Source organism: Pipistrellus kuhlii, unplaced genomic scaffold (assembly GCF_014108245.1).
Source record: "Pipistrellus kuhlii isolate mPipKuh1 unplaced genomic scaffold, mPipKuh1.p scaffold_m20_p_2, whole genome shotgun sequence".
NCBI lineage: Eukaryota > Metazoa > Chordata > Mammalia > Chiroptera > Vespertilionidae > Pipistrellus > Pipistrellus kuhlii.
In genome coordinates this window covers 2,213,619-2,234,201 of record NW_023425515.1, presented here as the reverse complement: position 1 = coordinate 2,234,201, position 20,583 = coordinate 2,213,619, and the positions used below count along the sequence as shown (strand labels likewise).

Here is a 20,583-nt window from a genome sequence, read left to right as displayed (position 1 = left end):
GTCATTGATTACTTTCCAGTTTGCAGGTCAGAAACCCAGAACCATCTGGTGATGTCAAAACGATGGCAGGGTTGCTGGTCTCTCTGGAGGCCCTTGGGAAGAACACACACACACCCAAACACACACGCGTGCACACATACATACCAAATGCACATACATGCACACACACACATACACACATGCCCCCTGCAACTGTGAAGAATCAGAAGCACGGGCGAATTCTCCCACCGCCTGCTACCGCCACAGTCCCAGCCTTCGGCTTGCCTACATTTCACCGAATCCAGTCTAATTTGCACTTTTTAAGGAAAAAAATGAAAGCTAAATCAGCTGTAATTTTCTAAATTACTTTTTGATTTAGGTGATGATTTGCTATTATTTGAACTGCCTCAGACTTTATTAGCCATGAAATTAAAGCATCGTATTACTAGTTGTTCCCAAAGTGTTACCCTGTGAAATATCATACATTCTTCAGGTTTCTGAAAAGAAACTCGATCAGTTCATTCTGAGCTCTACTTGCCCCCACAGGTTTACTGGAATCTTCTAGATGATCTGCTTGATTCACCTGGTACGATCATAGGCTGGGCAGTAGCGTCTCAGCCCGAAGCCAGGGCTGGGCAATCATTCCCACCAGCTTTCCACCAGCTGCGGGCTCAGAATTCCCTGCCTGCACGCACCCAACAAAAGGGGGAAGGCAAGTGCGGGGTGGCCAGCAGCTCAGGACCCACCCGCCCCTCCATCTCTGCATTTGTCCAGGTGGGACTGAGGGTGGGAGTTGGAGCTTCAGAAATTTGGTGGGTCCCACCCCCACCCCTGAGGCCATAGCCTCAGAGTCTGTGCTGGGTGAGAATTAAATATTTACTGCCTGCAGAGGAGCAAGCTCCCTCCCAGGCCTGCCTCAGCCCAACAGCTGGGCCATCTCAGATGAGTAGGAAGGGGGGTGTGTGTGTGTGTGTGTGTGTGTGTGTGTGTGTGAACATCTAGACAAAGGTAAGTGCCAGAAGGGATTTTAGGGGCACACCATCCAATCCCTTTGTTCTACTCATGTGTCATCAAAGTTGTAACCGGCTCAGATTCAATGCAGCCAGAGGCTTCTCCTCCAGCTAGCATCCCAGGGCGATGGATCCATCCCTAAGGAGAGAAAAAGTGGAACGCTGTTCGGCAAACCGTCTCTTCGGACCTGTACAATCGTCTTCATCCCTCGATTTCTGTTTCCTAACTTTGCCAGCTCCTCCTGGCAGGGCATCTCCTGCCTGCCCCGCTCTCCGCATCCATGCTCCTTTCTCCGCATCCATGCCCCTCCCACCTCCATCCATGCCCCTCCCACCTCCATCCATGCTCCTCCCTCCTCCATCCATGCCCCTCCCTCCGCATCCATGCTCCTCCCTCCGCATCCATGCTCCTCCCTCCTCCATCCATGGGCAACCTGGCTGCTGGCTCTGGGTGGGCATGGTGATGGGAGGCATGAGGAGGGGGTGAGGGCTGGGCTGGGAGGCCAGAGTCTGTGTCACTCCAGCTCCCTCCCTGCCAGGTTTCCAGGGCTTGACTGTGTCCCTCTACCCAAGGCCCCTCCGCTGTCGGCCACCCTCTCCATACAGGTCTAGCCCCTCTCCCCACCCATGAGCTGGTGGATGGTAACAGCTCCCCAGACCCACAGGTCCTGCCTAGGCCTGCTGGATCACCCATCCACCCCATCCTGTCTCTCACACCTGCCCCCAGCGCCCTCCTCCCTTACTGTCTTGCCTCATTTCTCTGGTCTCTGGAGTCTTCTTGTCCTCCACTGCTCCACAGAGATGTCTACCTTCCTCTTCATGCAGGATGGAGTGTTTCCCCCCGGACATCACAAGCCCTTCGGTGGCAGATTGCACATGGACCCAGCATCTCCTGCACCTTCTGCAGCTTCCATTCACCTTGTAGGTCATCCAACTCCTAGAAACTGGCAACCCCACTTCAATACCCCAGTGGTTTTCCAAGGTCAGGGCCACACAGAACAAAGGAAGCGACTTTATTCAAGATCTCCAGTTATCTTCGCTGTGTTGACACTGCCACGTGATCCTCCTCTAGGTAAACTATGGGAGATCCCTGAGAGTGCAGGGCAGGCTCAGAATCTGGCAGAGTAACCAGGCCCAAGACCCCAAGGAAGATGGGCAGGTATGGTCTACCAAGCTATAATTTCATATCAATGTTTGTTTAAGTAACAACAGCCTCACCCAGCTGGTGTGGCTCAGTGGTTGAACGTCAACCTATGAACCAGGAGGTCACGGTTTGATTCCCGGTCAGGGTACATGCCCTGGTTGCAGGCTCGATCCCCAATAGAAGGCATGCATGAGGCAGCCGATCAATGATTCTCCCCCTCTCTTTCTCTCTGAAATCAATAACAATATATTTTTTAAAAACAAATAACAATAGCCTCATCTGCCACTCATCATCAGAGAGCCATAGCTATCTTTCTAAGAAACACCCTTAGCCATGACCTTGGGAGGGACTGACTCCTCTCACCCCGTGCCCCTGAGCCCGTGTCAGCTCTCTGCATTCCAGAAGTGAGAGGTGAATTTTCCACATCAGCAAAACCCCATTTTCAGTTGGGAGCTGCCTTGGGATTTGCAGGATCCTAAATAGAAACTGGCAAATGCACAGACGGAACACCAAGAGAAAGCGCGGATGGCATAAAAGCTGGTCCTGGACACACGAAGGTCATTGTCAAGTAGCTGGCTCTTGGTCAGCACAGTCAATAGAACAGTCCACAGCCATGGGAGCTGTAATCTGCATGGTCCAATACAGTAGCCAATAGCCATTCTGGCTATTAAACACTTGACTTGTGGCTAGTACAACTGAGGAAGTGAATCCTGCATTTTATTTAACTTCAAATACTTTAACTATGAAAAGCCACATGCTATTGGACACTGCAGCTCTTGATAATTTTATTCAAATAACTCATCTACCTCTTGTGAAATGAAAACTTGAGAAACTTGCTCCTGGAATAAGCTGCTATAAAACCTGTTCATTGCTGACACAGGTAAACCTCCCACAGTACGATCAACATGAAAACATTTTGAGAGAAACTCAATAAGCACGTACTAACTTGGAGAAATTTCTACAAAAATCATTTGGCATTGTGCTCCCAATTCAGATTTGAAGTTCAATTATATTCTTCATGTAATCCCTCCCTGACTCCTAAAATAACCACAGAAATACAATTCTTAGAACCTGCAGATGGCAAATATTTGTGATAATTCAACATACTGTCTTTCTCAATTTTGACCTATTTAATACCAATACTTCCTGAATACCTTCAGAATATCAGAGTCGGTAAAGGTTACAAAAGGCGCAAGGGACATGATGTTTGCCTTGTCCTGGGATGTGAGTTCTGCGGTGGTTGAAGGAGAGAAAATTATTAAGTGAAGACTGTGAAGACCACACAATGAGCAGCTCGGCCCACAGGGTTCCTGAGCGCTCTGATCTTTCTCCTTGACTTGTATGCATTCAAGGACGGTGGTGGGAGCCGGAATCACGCTGCCAGGGAGTAAAGAATTAGTGCAATAAACAAGAGTCTTGTTCTACAAGCAGGTGCATTGGCAATTTTCCCCATAAAATGGCCCCGTGGAAAAGCAAAATGCTAATGTGTTTTTTAAATTTTGCATTTCAGTTCTACTCCAACAAAAAATAGGCAGCCAGTCCCTTCACTTTAGGCATATGGTCTTAGAAGAGATGGCTTTTTTTTTTCCCCCCCCCTCAGGATCCTTCGAACCATGCTTATATTCAAACTATGTGACCACCGGTAAGGTATGAACTCCATGAAATCAGAAAAGACAGTGTGTGGACACCAACCAACCAGAAGAGACACTGTATGTGCACCGACCAATCAGAATAGACATTGGTATGGGCACCAACCAATCAGAATGGGCAGGGTACCTCCCAAAATCCTATGTGCCAGTAAATATCCCTTGCGTTAACTCCTGATTCATAGAAGGGGGTGCATGAAAGGACCCTAATGGGATTTAAGATCATAAAAGTATTTTTCTAAATCAGCTTATAGAGAGTTAATGGGCCAGCAAGCAGGAGTGTTAATAATAAAAAAAACATTAGCAGGCCGAAACCGGTTTGGCTCAGTGGATAGAGCGTCAGCCTGTGGACTGAAGGGTCCCAGGTTCGATTCCAGTCAAGGGCACGTACCTTGGTTGTGGGCACATCTCCAGTAGGAGGTGTGCAGAAGGCAGCTGGTCGAAGTCTCTCTCTCATCGATGTTTCTAGCTCTCTATCTCTCTCCCTTCCTCTCTGTAAAAAATCAATAAAATATTTTTTTTTAAACATTAGCAGGATGACTTAGTAACTTGATGGAATTCACTAAAATCTTCACACATTTTGAAAGTCAAATTCTATTTGGCAATAGCCTGGTAGGGCATGAGGGGTGCTCAGAGCAGCTGTCAATCACCAACCATTATGGAACCCTTCACCAACTCAGCCAAACGGCAGCCCCACCTCTCAGTGAAATATAAAGGCCCCGAGAAGACCTACATGGGAACCATGTATTTGGAAAAGGTGGCAATTTCCGTCTTTTATTCTTAGTAACAACATGTATATTCACTTTAAATGAGGCAAATGCATAATAGGCCAAGACTACCAAGAAGCTGTGATTTTGTTTTTACAAACATCTGTTTTGCTTCTTGGAAAATGCTTGATTCCTGGGAATGGGAGAAAAAGGTGAGAGGGTTGAAGGAAGGTGAACCTGCCAGGGGTATAAATAGTCACAGGGGGTGACATACAGCATATTATAATATTGTTGTAGTAAGTGTGGTGTCAGACGGTGCTCACTTTGGGGTGATCACTTCGTAAGGTATGTATCAAACTACCATCTTGTACACCTGAAACTAATATCGTATTTCATATCAACTGTAACTGTAAAATAAAATACAGGAGACTTAAGAGATACTGTCATCAAATACAATGTATGAACCCAGACTAGGTCCTAAATAAAAACAAACAAACAAAAAGCTAACTATAAAAAAAAATGAAATAAGACAGTGGCAAAAAAGTCTAGTACTGAATTACTATTTAAAGAATTGCTTTCAATTTTTAAAAAGGTGCTTGATTCCTGAACACTGTGATTCTGTAAACTACCACCCGAATAGAGAAGCTAGTTTCTTTGTGTTTTCTCCTTTATTTATTAAAGAACACATTCCCAGTATAGCTCAGTGGATAGCATGTCAGCCCTCAGACTGAAGGGTCACGGGTTTGATTCTGGTCAAGGGCTTGTACTTCGGGTGCAGGATCGATCCCGACCCCGGCTGGTGCGCATACGGGAAGCAACCAATCGATGTGTCCCTGTCACATCGATGTTTCCTCTCTATCTCTCTCCCTCCCTTCCACTGGGTCTAAAAATCAGTGGGGGAAAACATATCCTCTGGTGAGGACTAACAAAACAAAACAAGGAGCACATTACTCGTTTCCAGCTTCATCACAGTGTGTGTGGTATGTGAGCTACACCGCCTACATCGCACCATCCACATCTGAGTCGCCTGAGGTCGTGAGAGCAGCTGATAAGGGGGCAGATGAACATGGATGTCGCCCTGTAAGTGCCCAATGAGATGCTCCACCGGGTGCTCACCGGCTTGAGCACGTGATCTCATTGGTAATCTGAGCTCTGGCTGTCCCGGCAATGTTACATGTCTGACACGTCCTCACTGCTGTCCTCTTCTTTTCACTGATCCTCTGCAACAATGCCCACGCAGCGCACAGACATACACAGACACTTTATAGGATGGAAGGTAATAAAAACGTGTAGGAAGTCATGGCAGGCTACAGACGCATTGGGCCAGCAAGCAGGAGTGTGTGGTGCTGAGAAGCCTCGTCCTATCAGCTTGCATCTTTGACTTAGTAGCTTGACAGCAGCCACTGGAATCTTGAAGGACATGAAAACTGAACTTCCACTTGGGAAGTCGGGAACAACGGTTCCTTCTCTCTCGGAAATCTTTGTTTCAATGACTCCGACACCGCTGCTTCCAGGTGATGCCGGCGGGCCGGGCCTCGGGAGAGCGTGTGACCCGGTCATGGGGCAGGTCGTCAGCCAAGGGCAGCACCCTCGCTACACCAAGGTCACGTTCCTGGTTATCCTGGGACCGACCGTGTAAAAGGAGACATGCGGGCGACTCGTGGGGGCCTGCTGATGGAGATCGGGTTCCTGCAACAGAGGGGAGGGCTGGTTAATGAGGAGGAGGTCCCCGGGCAGGCGCCCTGCAGCGGGAGGCCCCGCTTGCCAGGTCAGAGAACATGAGGGGGCAGCGAGGAGGAACCCAACGGTGAGCACAGGGCCTTCCTTTACTCAAGTATTTTCTTCTTTGGGGGGTTTTTTGTTTTTGTTTTTGGTTCCTTCTCTCGAAGGAACCCTCATTCGAAGATATTTTCCACGTTGATCTTTTAGAGAAAGTGGAAGAGAGAGGGCAAGACAGAGAGAAACATCGATGTGAGAATGTTGCCTCCTGCACGCACCCTGACTAGGGCCTGAGCTGGGGAGGAGCCTGCAACCTAAGTACATCGAACCCGGGATCCTTTGGTCCACAGGCTGATGCTCTACCCTCTGAGCCAAACCAGCTATGGCTACTTAAATATTTTCAAAAACACATTTTAGAAGTTCCCCGAGATCAGGACCTAAAGAGCAACCCAACTCAGAGCATCAGTATGTGTTCGCACGAAGGCAAATTCCTGCAAAGATGCACCGTTGTGTCTTCCGATTTTCCGGTGGAAATCATAGATTTTGTTTAACAACATACAATATTTAGAACCTTAGAGGCACACAGTCCCTCTGGAGGACGGGGTAACATTGAAGGACCAGCTCCACGTACACCACCCATCTGGCTCCATCCAGAGGTCATTGCCGCTCTCCTTCTGAAGTGTAATCCCGGGCCACCCACTCATTCCAAGAGAGGCCACGGCCGGTCTGAGGGTGTCGCCCCATTAAAATGCATGCTACCACCGAAACCGGTGTGGCTCAGTGGATAGAGCATCAGCCTGCAGACTGAAAGGTCCCAGGTTCTATTCCGGTCAAGGACATGTACCTTGGTTGCGAGCACATCCCCAGTAGGGGGTGTGCAGGAGGCAGCTGGTCAATGATTCTCTCTCATCGATGTTTCTAACTCTCTATCCCTCTCTCTTCCTCTCTGTAAAAAATTAATAAAATATATCTTTTTTAAATGCATGCTACTGGCTTTCCTGTTGGCGCTGAGAATGCCAGCTCCGACTCCAGGTGCTGCGGCCGCACCAACATCGTAAATAATGGGACCGGGCCCCATGCATGATTCGCGTGGCGATGGGATAGCAGGAGGTCTCCAGGACAGAATCGCTCTGGCTCCCGGGCTTCATTTATTTGCCTCCCAATCACGCGGCATCCAGAGCGAAGGGGACCCCTAGGGAAGCACTGTCACACCGGTGCGTCTGTGCCGCTGGGCTGGGATTCCGCTCTCGGGGTCTGGCCTTGGTGTCCTCTGCCCGCCACGCAGACGCAGGCTGTCTCTACACGTGCCGGGAGTTTATTTATGTCCATCTCCACGGGAGAGGGGCTGACAGGGAAGATCGGCCCCAGGTTTCAGGTTTTCACCCTCTCATCCCCCAACCTGACAGGCGCAGCAGAGAAAGACACAGAGCTGCCTAAAATAACCAGAAAAATAAACCGACAGTGAATTGATGCCTGGAAAGACGGGGGGGATGGAGGGGGGGGGAAGGATTGTTTGGATTAAATATTCATCAAGACAAAACCCATTTCCAAGCCCCGTGACTTTGGGGTAAAAATAAAAGGCGCTTGCCTCTCCCGGCAGCTGGAATTTTGAGTGCGGATTGCTAATTGTTCTCCTTCATGTCGTCCTCATGCGCCTGGCGGGGGGTTACACCTGAGGTGGCTGCTTGCCGAACATTCACCGACAGACACCGGCGTGTGGAAGATGGCATCTGTGTTATCATGTAGGCTCGGTCCGAACGGGAATAACCGGGGAGGAAAGTGTGGTGGTGGGTGTGTCAGTTTGAAAATCTGTCCCTGGTTTTCCTTCTAAACCTTCCTACTAGTGAACACGTGATCCGGGGCCTCCACCGCCTGAGATCCTGCTTCTCTCATGCGCACTGAGCGCAGGGGGCCTCAGGCCCTCTGAAACACGGCGTCTGAAAGTGTCCTCCAGCTCCGTGGGCTGCGTGGACACTTCTCCAGGTGACACTCGTCACACACCCCCTGGCACCGCCAGCTCCTCCCTGCATGGCGGCCAGTGCAGGCCGCCGGCTGGTGAGAGCCACACGGTTCCCACCCCCAGCTCTCCAGGCTGCCTCCTGCCCAGAGACAATGCCCAGTCTGCACACTGGGCCTCAAAACATCCTCCTCCAAGCAGATCACCTGTGGGCACGTGGTAAAAATACCCATTCTCTGGCCCAATTTCCCTGAGTCTGGCCCAGAAAGCCCGGGAGAGGCCCAGGAGTTCGCATTTGACCTTGCACCGAGCCTCCCTGCGCTGAGAGCCACTGCCCGACCCGCGGGACACCCACCCAGCGAGCATGTCATGGGTGTGAGGTGCACCTCCCCATGCAGGAAGCATTCGTGGGGATCCCCATTTCTGCCTCCTGGTGGCAGGAGCGAGGACTGCTTCCTCCCTCAGCCTCTGATAAGCAATGCCAGGCCCACGGGAGACCCCAGCGGGGAGTGGGCTGAGGTGGGGTGAGCAAGAAAGGGGCCTCCGAGAGCCAGCAGGTGCCTCGTCCCATCATGGTACCCGTCCCAGTGCCACTGATGGCCCGACCTATGCCCACCACCGACCCCTTAGCTTCAGACCACGGACGGAGGCTGCCTTCTGTAGTCACACCTCCAGCTCTACAGACGGGAAGGCTGGCACTGAAGGCGAGGGGGGAGAGAAACCCAGAAACACCGCCTGTCCCTCGGAGCCCACGCCCGGGCTGAGCTGCCTGTGCTCCACACTGCAGGGCCCAGTGTCTGCACCTGCTCTACCTGCAGAGGGTCCACGTGATCCCGGCAGGAGGCCAGGCACCGCCAGCCCCAGGGAGGGTCTAGCCCAGTGGTCGGCAAACTCATTAGTCAACAGAGCCAAGTTATCAACAGTGCAACGATTGAAATTTCTTTGGAGAGCCACATTTTTTAAACTTAAACTTCTAACGCCACTTCTTCAAAATAGACTCACCCAGGCTGTGGTAGTTTGTGGAAGAGCCACACTCAAGGGGCCAAAGAGCCACATGTGGCTTGTGAGCCACAGTTTGCCGACCACGGTCTAGTACAACCCCACCATATAGTGGGTGCAGGCGCCATGGATGCCTTGGGACTCTGAGCAAATAGCACTTCTGATTGGTGTGACATTGCAAGGTAGGCGAGTTGGCCTTTGGCGATGCCCCACTGAAGCCCAGCACCCCTCACTCCATCCCCCTACAGGGCAGCCAATGACCCTGAACCCAGCACCCATCAGAACCCCTGCAGGTTGTTCTGAAACACAGACACTCAGACACCCCCGACCCCCAACTCCCCGAACCAAGCAGTCCAGAGGTGGGGACCAAGAACCAGCCTCCAAAGGCCACACAGATGATACCCTTGGCAGACCAGGCCCTGCAGCTTTTCTCCCTTGGATCATGTTTAAATGGGTGACCCTTGAAGAAAGCCAAAGTCCCTGAGACCCCTAAGGAGTGCAGTGGCCCATGACAGGGAACGACTCAGGTTTCCTCAGAGGCCCCAAACTAACCTGCCATTCACCTGCGTTGCTCCGACACCTTTGTCCTGCCTGGACAGTGAGGCTCGGCAGAGGGGCGTGCCTCTGTGCACACACTCCCCATCCCCTGGCTGTGACAGCACAGCTGGGCGTGGGCCACGCCGCCTAGAGGAGGAGCGATGCAGGAGGCCCCAGGGAGTCTGTGCTGACCGTGGGGCGTCCATGGCCACCGGTGGCTGAGACCTTGGGGAAGTGTCACAGGCTGGTAAGACCGGCAGACCAGGCAGGTGGGAGAGCCGGAGTGCAGACGGGACAGACACCGTACAGGGTAGTTGCTGCACTGATGACAAATCCAAGGTCACCTGCTCTCAGACCTGGTTCCATGGAGTGAAGCAGGAGCAGGAGTGGGAGGTGCTTGCCTACAACACAGGTCGTGCACCTCACCCACCAGCTTCCCAGGGCGAAGCCTGGGGCGGGCCTTTGCTGCCCACTGAGTCACAGCCTGTGGCCTCTCTGTTTAATCTACATATTTTCAGGGCCCAAACCCATGGCATAGGTTCCACAAAGAGGTGCTGTGGAGAACGGCTTCAGTGTTTGGACAGGTTCACGCCTGGGACTAAAACTTGGCCACGTGCAAGTCCCAGCGTAGAGGGCAGAGCCCTCCCAGCACAATGATAGCCAACAGCTGGAGTTGTCAGCTTGAACCTGGTCCAAACACGTGGCCCCATGTGCCTGAGTGATGTGGGCTTGATAGAGTTCAGGTGCATGTAACTGAGTAGGATCGGAACCCACGAGAATGTAAATATCCTGACCACACCCTTACTTTGCCTCCTGGCATCAGCTATAAAATAAAGACACAGCTTGTGGTCCGGGCACTGTCACTAGCTCTCCATCAGAAAGGACAGTGTCCCACCCAGCCCCAGCTTTCATTCTCTTGTCTGTCTTTTCTCCATCCTTCACCGCCCCTCTCAGGGTCACTGAACCTGGCTGAGCTGGAGCGGCACATGGTGTTCAATGTCCCAGGATTCAAATGAGCCAGCTTCTCTGGCAGGAGTCCCACTGGGTGATTGGAAACACCCCACCCTACCCCCCCATAGCCCCTTTAACTACCCCACACACACACACCCAGCAGCAGTTCAGGCAGCAGCGTGGCAAATTGGTGTCACACAGAGCCATGCAGAGAGGAGGCCGGATGGAAGGACAAGGTGAGGATGGGTGGTGAAGGGCTCGGCTGCCTCTCCTGGGCCCTTTGAGGTCAAGGCTCCCTGCAGAATGGAGAGCAGTGAAGGGAAAAGAAGGAGCAGATGGCATTGTGCTGCGCGGTGGCCTTGTGACTTCTGAAGGAGGTCCTCATCGGCCTGCAGAGTGAGGACGAGGCCACGAAGCCCAGGGCTGCAGGCCTGGCCTCGGGGAGGTCCAACAGGACCCTCCGTTCCAGGCTCACCTGGACCTGCTTCTTCAAGCAGAGGCCTGGCCAGCGGGAGGCTCCCCAGTGGCCATGGACCACGTGCAGGACCATGTCCTCCTGGGGCCGAGGGCACAGAGTGCGCTGGCATGCTCCTAGGCCTGGCCCTTTCCTGTAAGTGCCTCAGGAGAAACACAGCCCCTGATACGTCTCAAGTCCAAGTTCCCCAAAGGGCACCTGCTCACAGTGCCGCAGCCCATCCGGCAAAGGCACCCTTTGGTTAGCGATCAAACATGGGCCTCTTCAGAGCTGCTTGTCCCAAGTCCCGGACTCTAAGCAGGAAAATCCAGCTGTTTAACCGCCCTTCGGGAGTTTCCAACCGGGCAAACCAGCTCCCCTTCCTTCATCCTGTCTGTTCGCCCAGGACCCAGCCCTCTGGGCTGGCCCGATGGCCACCGTTGTTTCCGCCGATAGATTATTTAGCTCACATGTGTCAAACACAAGGCCCGCGGGCTAAATCCGTCCCGCCAGGCCTTGCAATGTGGCCCGCACCGCGCTGTCATCACTGCACTCCGCTGCGTTTCCATCACAATGACAGTTTATGACTGTTCAGTAAACCATTTGGCCCGCGATTTAGGCTGGATTTTAGATTTTGGCCCCTTCTCTGATTGAGTTCGACACCCCTAATTTAGCTGGTCACACGTCCAAGTAGCAGAAACGTCTTGAATTTCTCTCCAGGTGCGTCTTCAAAACAACACTTGAAGCTTAAGCGGCATCCAGAGTTCCGAAACGTCACTCTCCATTCCTGTTTCCACAGCATCTAGGGTTCCCCCTGGCCCTCGTCTATATTTCAGAGGGGACCCTCCGCTGGGACCCTCTTCTGAGTCTCCTCCCCGCCTCCCAGCTCCCACCCGACCCCCCGCACGCTGGCTGGTCCAGTGGAAAGACATGTGACCAAAGGTAACCACGGAAAAGCCACGGAAGTCATGGCGGGCTTGAACGTGTTCTGGGGTGACCGTGCTTGGCGCTGCGTGGGAGGGAGCCCCTAAATGAACCCACGGCCCCCACTCAGGTCCAGGCCTGGGGGATGACAGGCGGCATTCTTCACAGCCTGGCGAGGACCCCCCTCCCCGGCCACCTCCAAAGGGGGTCCCCGCACTTCCACAGCCATCCCCACAGCACCAGATCAACCATCTAGAGAAAAGCCTCGGCGGGAAGCCCGGCACCTCTCCATCTTCCTGGCACCGGCCTGGGGAAGGGGCCCGAGCTCAGGATCTGCCACGTGGCCCCTGGTGCCGCAGGCCCCACACATCTCCCCGCCTGGCTGCCTCTCCCCGCCCGGCTGCCATGGCTGCCGCTAAAGCATGCCTGGGCCTCCTGGAAGGCGGTGAGCACCCGTCAGAGCTCCCCGTACCCAAGGCCTGCGAGGCACAGCCCTGCCCCGGGGAGATGTATGGCCTGAGCTGCATCCCCACTGCAGGGAGGACTCACAGCGGGAGCCGGAGCTGTGGGGATGCAATGCCTGTCTACGCCAAGCGATGGGGCTGCGAGGGCAGCGACCCCAGAGAACAGGCCAGCACCCCTGGTGCGTGCTGGTGGGAACCCGTCTGAGGCCGGCTTTCCCAGCAGCCAAAGGGGAGAACGTCCGTTCTTACTGGAGACACCATCACACGGTCGTAAAAATGCACTTCTCGATTAAGGTCGTATTTCTCTGGGTCAGAAACGGTTCTGTGACTTCTATTCTGCCTAACATGGTTTTGGATAAAAAGAACTGTATTTTCTGCACATAAACTGTCACTCATGGGTGCCAACCGACGCTGGCTCTGCGTCAGAAAATTAACATGCTGAGTTCCCACGATCCCAAAGTGACTGTTTTCTTTAAGTTACGGCACCCCTCAGAACTGCCCTCAGACCAGCAACATGGACACGTGTGCCTCTGCCAGGGAGTCCAGGCTGGGCACCCGCTGCACACGCAACATCTCTCGGGGGATGTCCGACAGGCACCTCAAGATCTACGAGCCCCGCTTAAACTTCTGGTCTTTCCTCCCCAAACCCACTACTGAGGACAAGCAAGGCCACATGTCCTGGCCCCGTTCCCTCCAGGATGGCCGTGGACCCGGAGGAGGACAAAGGCCACGATCTCCCATCATCCGCCTAAAACAGGGATGGGGACTGGGCCTGGCCCTACCCAGGCATCAGGGGGAGCTAATTAAATGTTTGACCACATGTAGCAGGCTCGTTTGTAAGTGGAGAGTTTTGTGTGGCCCGTGAATGATGCTATAAATATCCAAACGGCCTGGAAAGGAGAAAGGTCCCCCACCCTGGCCTAAAACCACAAGGTAAGAATTTTTAAATGGAAAAAAAGGCGGAAAGGTCTGCGTACCTGCTTTGGCAGCCTGCTGCTGGGCTGCCTGCTGCTGGGCTGCCTGCTGCTGGGCTGCGGCTGTGGCTGCGGCTGCGGCTGCGCAGGAAGGCTGGGGCTGGGGGACTTCGCAGGGGGAGAAGCCGACTCTGCAACGGAAGGATGGCTTTAGAGACACGCGCCAAAGCCAGGCTGCACAGGTAACCATTCCGGTTCACGGAGAAGTGCAATTGTGTTTCATACAGCACCCCCGGCACACATAATCCGAACCCGGACACAGGCTGTTCTGTTTGTTTGTTTGTTTGTTTGTCTGTTTGTTTTTGTTAACGTTCACCTGAGGACACTTTTCCACTGTTGTAGAGAGGGTGGGAGGGAGGGGGAGAGGCATATCCCAACCAGGGCTGGGGATCAAGCCTGCAATTGAGGTGCATGCCCTTGACCATAATCAAGCCCAGGACCCTTCAGTCCACAGGCTGCTGCTCTATTCCCGGAGCCAAACCGGCTAAGGCCACAGACTGTTTTTAAAGTTCCCCGAAGGTCACATCCTTTCAGAACTTAAGTTTTCTAAAAAAGCAAAAATATGGCGGACAGGATGGAAATCAATTGCTTTCTCGACATACGCGTGTCATCCAGGGACCAGGTGGATCCACAGCCTTAACTGCTGACCAAGGAAAATAAACAAGCAGGGGGCAGACGGGGGAGCAAAGCAAGAGGGTTGGTTGGGGCCATGATCTGGGTCAAGCTACTAAATTCATGGCGCAAAATACTGATGAATAGATACTAGCCCACAGGAAATGCTGCAGGAAGCTGAGGTCAGATTACCAAAGGACCCAGTCAGTGCTTTGTGGAGGTCTTTAGCATCCAAAGCAGGCCACCTGGAATGTCCATGGGAGGCAGCCTCAGCAAAAAGAAAAGAATGGGGCTGCTGAGAACTAATTTTAGTCAGAGAAAAGGGGAAGGGATTGGGGAGAGCTCTCAGCAACACTTGATGAACTTAAAATCTTTCGATGGAATTTTATTTTGCCAGACAGCTCTTTAGGGTCAGGCCTCCCTCCCCAGCTGCTAAGGAGAAATTTATCTGCCTTACAAAAGGATCTGGGTTCAAATCCTACGCCCGCCTCTTATTAGTGACCGTGCTTTCCGGGAAGTCGCCCCTGTATCCTCTCGAGGTAAGACATCAAGATGCTCAAAAAGACTTCAAACTCGGGGTGTACCTGTGGACATCCTCCCCGCCCTCTCCCATGGTTCTTCGCTCACCTGCACTGTAGCCATAGTTCTCATTTCCATTTTTTAACTTTGGCTCAAACGTTTCTTGGTTTGTCTCCACATCTGCAGACTTCCTAGAATTAGACCATTTAAAAAACATACGTTAGTCAGGGATGGATGTTTAGTTCACTCTGCTCCGTCCAGAGCATTCTCACACATTGACCTTAGCACAAGCCCCAGCTCAGCCGCTGGCTCCTGGGGGGAGGGGGGTTGATGAGCCTCAGGATGGACACTCACAGCCACCATAGGGGGTCTGTGGACTCCACTCCAAAGTCAGTCCTCAACCCTCAGAAGCCAGTGGCCAAATAAAGCAGGTTGGCAAGCTACAACCCTCAGGCCAAATCCGGCCCACCACCTGTGTTTATAAATAAAGCTTTATTGAAACACAGCACACCTGTCTGCTTACATACTGTCCACGGCTGTTTTCATGTTACAACAGCATAGTTAAGTAGCTGTGACAGAGAGCATGCGGCAGTACTTACTCTCTGACTCTTTATAGAAAAAGCATGCAACCTCTAGAATAAAAAAAAAATTTAAAAAAAATTTTTAAAAAGGCAAACTCCAAAATAAAGCAAAAGGCAGCTTCTAAAATAAAGCAGAAATCAGTGCAGCTTCCCAGGGACAGGAAGTTGGGTAATAGAAGTCCAAAGATTTGTAAATATTCATGCTTGGCAAGTCAGAATTTATTATAGGGAAATAGCCCAGGATCCATGCAAAGATTTGCTTGAAAGAATGTTCATTCAAGAGCTAATTACAGTAGCAAGAACTGCAAACAGCACAGATGCCTACCCATAGGGGACTAGTGAAACAAGCAGCAGTGCAGTGCTGCCATGAAGCCCCACAGGACGGCTGCCTTAAAAGAATGGCCGGAATGTTCCAGCCCCCGCTCTCTCCAACATACAGCAGTGAACTGCCTGGCCAGTCCCACCCCAATCCGGGAATTCCAGCAAGACCTCGGCCTGGCTGCCCAACATCCTTACAGTGTCCTGAGTCCCGAGCCTTGACTCAAAGCAGGAGGGACAACAGTCACGGTGCACAGTGTCCTCTTGTGGAAAGAGTTGCAAATGCCAGACACCGTGCAGAAAACCTCCAACTTCCTCAGAGCCAGGAAAAGCCAGCCACATGCCACCTGGTGCCTCCCACCCTTCAGGCCGCCATTGGAGTCCGTGGTGGCATAGCTGCTTGTCCGAGTTGTCCGTGTTCAGTACTAATTTTGAGTAGCCTAGTCCTAAATCCTTCCGTTATGGTGTGTGTGTGTGTGTGTGTGTGTGTGTGTGTGTGTGTGGGGGGTGGGGGGTGTGTGGGTGTGTGTGTGGGGGGGGGGGGGGGGGGGTGGGTGTGGGGGTGGGGTGGGTGGTGTGTGTGTGTGGAGGTGGGGTGTGTGTGGGTGTGTGGTGTGTGTGTGTGTGTGTGTGTGTGTGTGTGTGGTGTTGCTGTTTCGTTGTTTTCACATTTGCTTTCGTTTTAAGAAAGTAGATGTGATTTCAAACTTACCTTAGAGAACTGGATTCTGAAAACAAAACAGAATATGAAATTACATTAGCAAAACCAGGGCAGTAATTCTGAAAATAAAACCTCATCACTTTTTATCGACTCCCCTGAATTTTAACACGTTACTGAATAGTGACCCGCAGGTGTTAGGTTCCCCTACCCAGAGTGATCAGATGGCTTCTACACATAAGGAAAGTAGTACTCATTCCTCACCACCATAAATATGAATAACCCCTGAATGCCTGAGATGTGGCAGGCACCTACTAAGTGCTTAGTGAATACTGCAGTTGACGAGCAAGATTATAAAGACAGCACTGGCCTGCAGGGGGGCCTGCGTTCCACACCTGCTGCCAGGACCCACTGGGTGCTGCACCCTGCCAGCCCTGTGCAGGGCATCGTCTCACTTAATCGTCACAACCACGCAAGAGGTAGGTGTTAATGCCATCATATCTTTAACAGGCTAGACACCACTATATTAGCATTACCGTATTTTTAACAGAGGAGTTAGACTGCTTAAGCACTACACCAGTATTTCTATAGCTCTAAGATATGGTTTCAATTAATATGTATCAATGGTATCAATTCATACAGTTGTGTTTGCCTCCCCCACCCTCCCCAAAGGCTGTTTAAATTGCCAATGTGTTTACTCAATGGGCTCTTGGGTGGGAGAAAATGGAGAACTTGGAAAAAGGGGAGTGACAGGGCCACACACCAGTTCCCACTGTATGTCTCTGAGGCCCGCATCCTCCACGGCTCTGCTTCCCTGCCTCCGCCTTCCATTCATGACACTTTAGATCACATGTGTCAAACACAAGGCCCGCGGGCCAAATCCGTCCCGCCAGGCCTTGCAATGTGGCCTGCACCGCACTGTCATCACTGCACTCCGCTGCGTTTCCATCACAATGACAGTTTATGACTGTTCAGTAAACCATTCGGCCCGCGATTTAGGCTGGATTTTAGATTTTGGCCCCTTCTCTGATTGAGTTCGACACCCCTACTTTAGATCTAAAAAGCATTCATTGTCCGTATTGTTTAGGTGATGTTCTCACTTATTTGAAATTCTCACAGCACCTGCTGATTCACACCCACACCTCAGGAAAAATTATATGAAGGAGAGAGGTGGTCTGGTAAGGAGGGCGCATTGAGAACTGAGCCCTCTGCTAGAAGCTGTGGCCCCGGCCTCCAGGCCAGCGGAGTGGGGTCCGCAGCCGTCCTCACTCAGCCCCCAGGTAACCAGTGAGAACTGAGAGTTCTCCAGGCACCAGCCGAGCAGGACGTCAGAAATACTTTTAAGAAAATGTGATGTTTCCTATTTGCAAGCGTGGAAACCATTGTCACAGACAAATCCAGGACTCGGCTGGGTCCCTTACATTCACATCAAGATGAGGGGTCCTTACACCCGTCCGGGCGGGCCTTGTAAGAAGGTTGTCACAGGCCCGCCCCTCACAGGGGAATAGAAACCTCTCACTCTTACACAGGTTTATCATCTCAGGTTAAATAAAAGGTAAACTCTAGGCCGCAGGCGTCTTCAAACTACGGCCCTCGGGCCACATGCGGCCCGCAGAGGAGTCTGATCCGGCCCGCCAGGTTTTTGGGGCAGTGAGCGCAGCCGAGGTGTTACAGTAGGAATTAGTAGTTCATATAGTCCGGCCCTCCAGCTCTCTGAGGGACCGTGATCTGGCCCCCACTTTAAAAAGTTTGAGGACCCCTGCTAGGGTGAATCACAGAAATGTGTGATACATTCGTTTCTTTGATTCTCACAACTGCCCTATAGGTTAAGACTTATTCCCATTTTGCAAATGAGGAAGCTAAGAGCCAGAGAACCGTGGTTCTGCAAATGCACCAGCACTCCGAACCTTCTTCCTAGGGAGGGGGAGCAGACAGAAGCCCGTAGGAAGCAGGATCGAAGCAACCAGAACCAGGACGTTCTGCGACTGCCACATGGCTGGTGGGGGAGTCGCCCCGCTGAGTAATCCTGGTCAGGTCTGAATTAAAGGGCAAGTCACCCAGGAGTTTCCATTTAAATTCCAGTCAGTTTTACTGGAGTTATCCTTCTGTGGCTTCCAGTAAAGACATGCTCCCATCAAAAGTGGGCCAACGGGAATTCGGGAATTTTCACTTTGTTTCCTCAGGAATGAAGTTATATCACAAAATCAATGGCCAATCACAAACCAACTCCAGGCAAGAGCGAAGGCTAGACCGTGAGGCTAAGGCCAGGCCACACTCTTTATGGCGTATCCGGGTGCCTGGCACGCCCACAAAGCACTCATCTAATGGCAGTCCGTGTCCATAAAATTAAAACGCAATTACACCAACATGGAGCCTAACATCAAAATTCCAGTTTTAAGAAAAATGATTTCCTCGATGTGGGGGGTTTGGGAAATGAAAAGAGCTATATATGCGTAACCCATGGACTTGGGCAATAGGGTACTGAAATGAGGAGGGGGAAATGGAAATATCTTTAATATTATCAACAATATATATATATATATATATATATATATATATATATATATATATATATAAAAGAAAGAGAGAAAAATGACTTAATTGTAGAAAATACTCTAATAAAAGTAGGTGACGGTTTTTGGAGACAAAGATAAGGATGGAGACCCATCAGCACTTGGGAAGTCCGAGCCGTCCACATGCCAAAGACTGTGATTTCTGATGTCACCAGCCCACCCCAGGGTGGAACCTGACCCCCAAACAAGGCCACTGCTCCCATGGGCCTGGGGTGGCTCCAAAGACCCCATCCAGAAGAAATGTGTAATGATTTTCATTAATTTGATTTGTGCTATTTCGGTCAACAGGGGGCCTTTTGATTTTTCTTCCTACCACTCTGTCAACATTCACCTACAAAGGAAGACTTGGAATTCTACAAAACAGAAAACAACTTAGGATGAGTGAGTGCTGGGATAGGTAGGTATTATTCTAGGGGGGGGAAATGGCACCTAAATGACACAGCACAGCAGCCTTACGTCATTACAGATAAGCACACAAATCAGTGTCTTTAAATGTGGAAAGACCTGTCCCCCTGCACCCGGCCCCCAAGGAATGGCTTCCTTCCTTAAGAACATGTGCCCCCGCTGCCAATTTCTCGTGGCTCTTTTCATGGGCTCCGAAAGCCAGTGTGCTTTGAGGCAGAGCTAAAGAGCTCATGAACTTCAACTGTAGGTACCAAAGTTAAAAAATACATACAAATCCACTGGAACAAAAAGTTACCTGTTTTCTCTTTCCGGGAGACACAGCAGCAGCAGAAGATGACAATCAGAACAATGATCAGGATGAAAAGCAATGAGAACGACACTGCAAGGAGGACTATGGCCCAGGTAGGCAACGAGGCGCCTAGTTGGTCAGCACTGCCTGTGAGGTCGAAAGAGAAAAACAAACACCACATTTTAGGGATGCTGGCCCCTGACTGGGGCGTGACAGCCCTGGTTCTGCCACACTGTAGGTTAGATTTCGTTTCCGGTACTGTTGTAGCCATCCAGCCCGCTGCAGCGAGAGGCCACGGGCCCACTTCCCTTCAGGGTGCGAGTGTCAACCCTTGACAGCATCTTCCATTACAATCCTGTTGTCGCCAGTGGACACCTGCTTAGTAACACTGAGCGCCTCTCCCACGCCTGAGACATAAGTGAGACTGCGCCAGGCCACAGCACCCGATTGGAATAATGATTCTCCTACTCTGACCGCCTTTATTTAGTCAAGAGATACTGCCGAAACCGGTTTGGCTCAATGGATAGAACATCAGCCTGCAGACTGGAAGGTCCCAGGTTCGATTCCAGTCAAGGGCATGTACCTTGGTTGTGGGCACATCCCCAGTAGGAGGTGTGCAGGAGGCAGCTGATCAATGTTTCTCTCTATCCCTCTCTCTTCCTCTCTGTAAAAAATAAATAAAATATATATTTTTTAAAGACTTAATGATCCCAGCTGGCGTGGCTCAGTGGTTGAGCGTCGACCTATGAACCAGGAGGTCATGGCTCGATTCCCAGTCAGGGCACATGCTCTGGTTGTGGCCTCGGTCCCCAGTGAGGGACATGCAGGAGGCAGCTGACCCATGATTCTCTCTCATCATCGATGTTTCTCTCTCTCTCACTCTCCCTCTCCCTTCCTCTCTGAAATCAATTAAAAAAAATTAAGAAATATTAAAAATAAACGCTTGGTGAGCAGCTACTGCTGGACAAGAACAGAGATGAACCTTTGGTTTTCTTCCATGTCCCCACCTGCCGAGAGCTCAGCGTCTGCAGGAAATGAGGACGATTGAGGGAGGGTCACTCAGGAAGGAACTCGGTGCCAAGCCTTCACGCCAGGGCCACCCAGTCCCCACCTAGGAATTCACTCCCCACATAGCAACTGCTCTTTCCACGGCTTTTCAGGGC

The 20,583-nt window shown here is 51.6% G+C and overlaps 1 protein-coding gene across 2 annotated transcripts in view; it reads right to left on the bottom strand.

The window, feature by feature from the left end:
* Positions 1-5,728: 5,728 nt before the first annotated feature.
* The window catches only part of IGSF5 (immunoglobulin superfamily member 5), a 37,590-nt gene continuing 22,735 nt past the window's right edge, over positions 5,729-20,583 (bottom strand). The window contains exons 5-9 of one of the 2 annotated variants that reach the window (XM_045585254.1): positions 19,427-19,567; positions 16,208-16,223; positions 14,705-14,787; positions 13,469-13,596; positions 5,729-6,175 (exon numbers count right to left, since the gene is read on the bottom strand). In XM_045585254.1, the coding sequence (XP_045441210.1) occupies positions 6,080-6,175; positions 13,469-13,596; positions 14,705-14,787; positions 16,208-16,223; positions 19,427-19,567 (464 nt within the window). In that variant the 3' untranslated portion in view covers positions 5,729-6,079. The remainder of the gene's footprint in view (positions 6,176-13,468; positions 13,597-14,704; positions 14,788-16,207; positions 16,224-19,426; positions 19,568-20,583) is intronic. The other variant, XM_045585255.1, reaches the window with a different exon arrangement.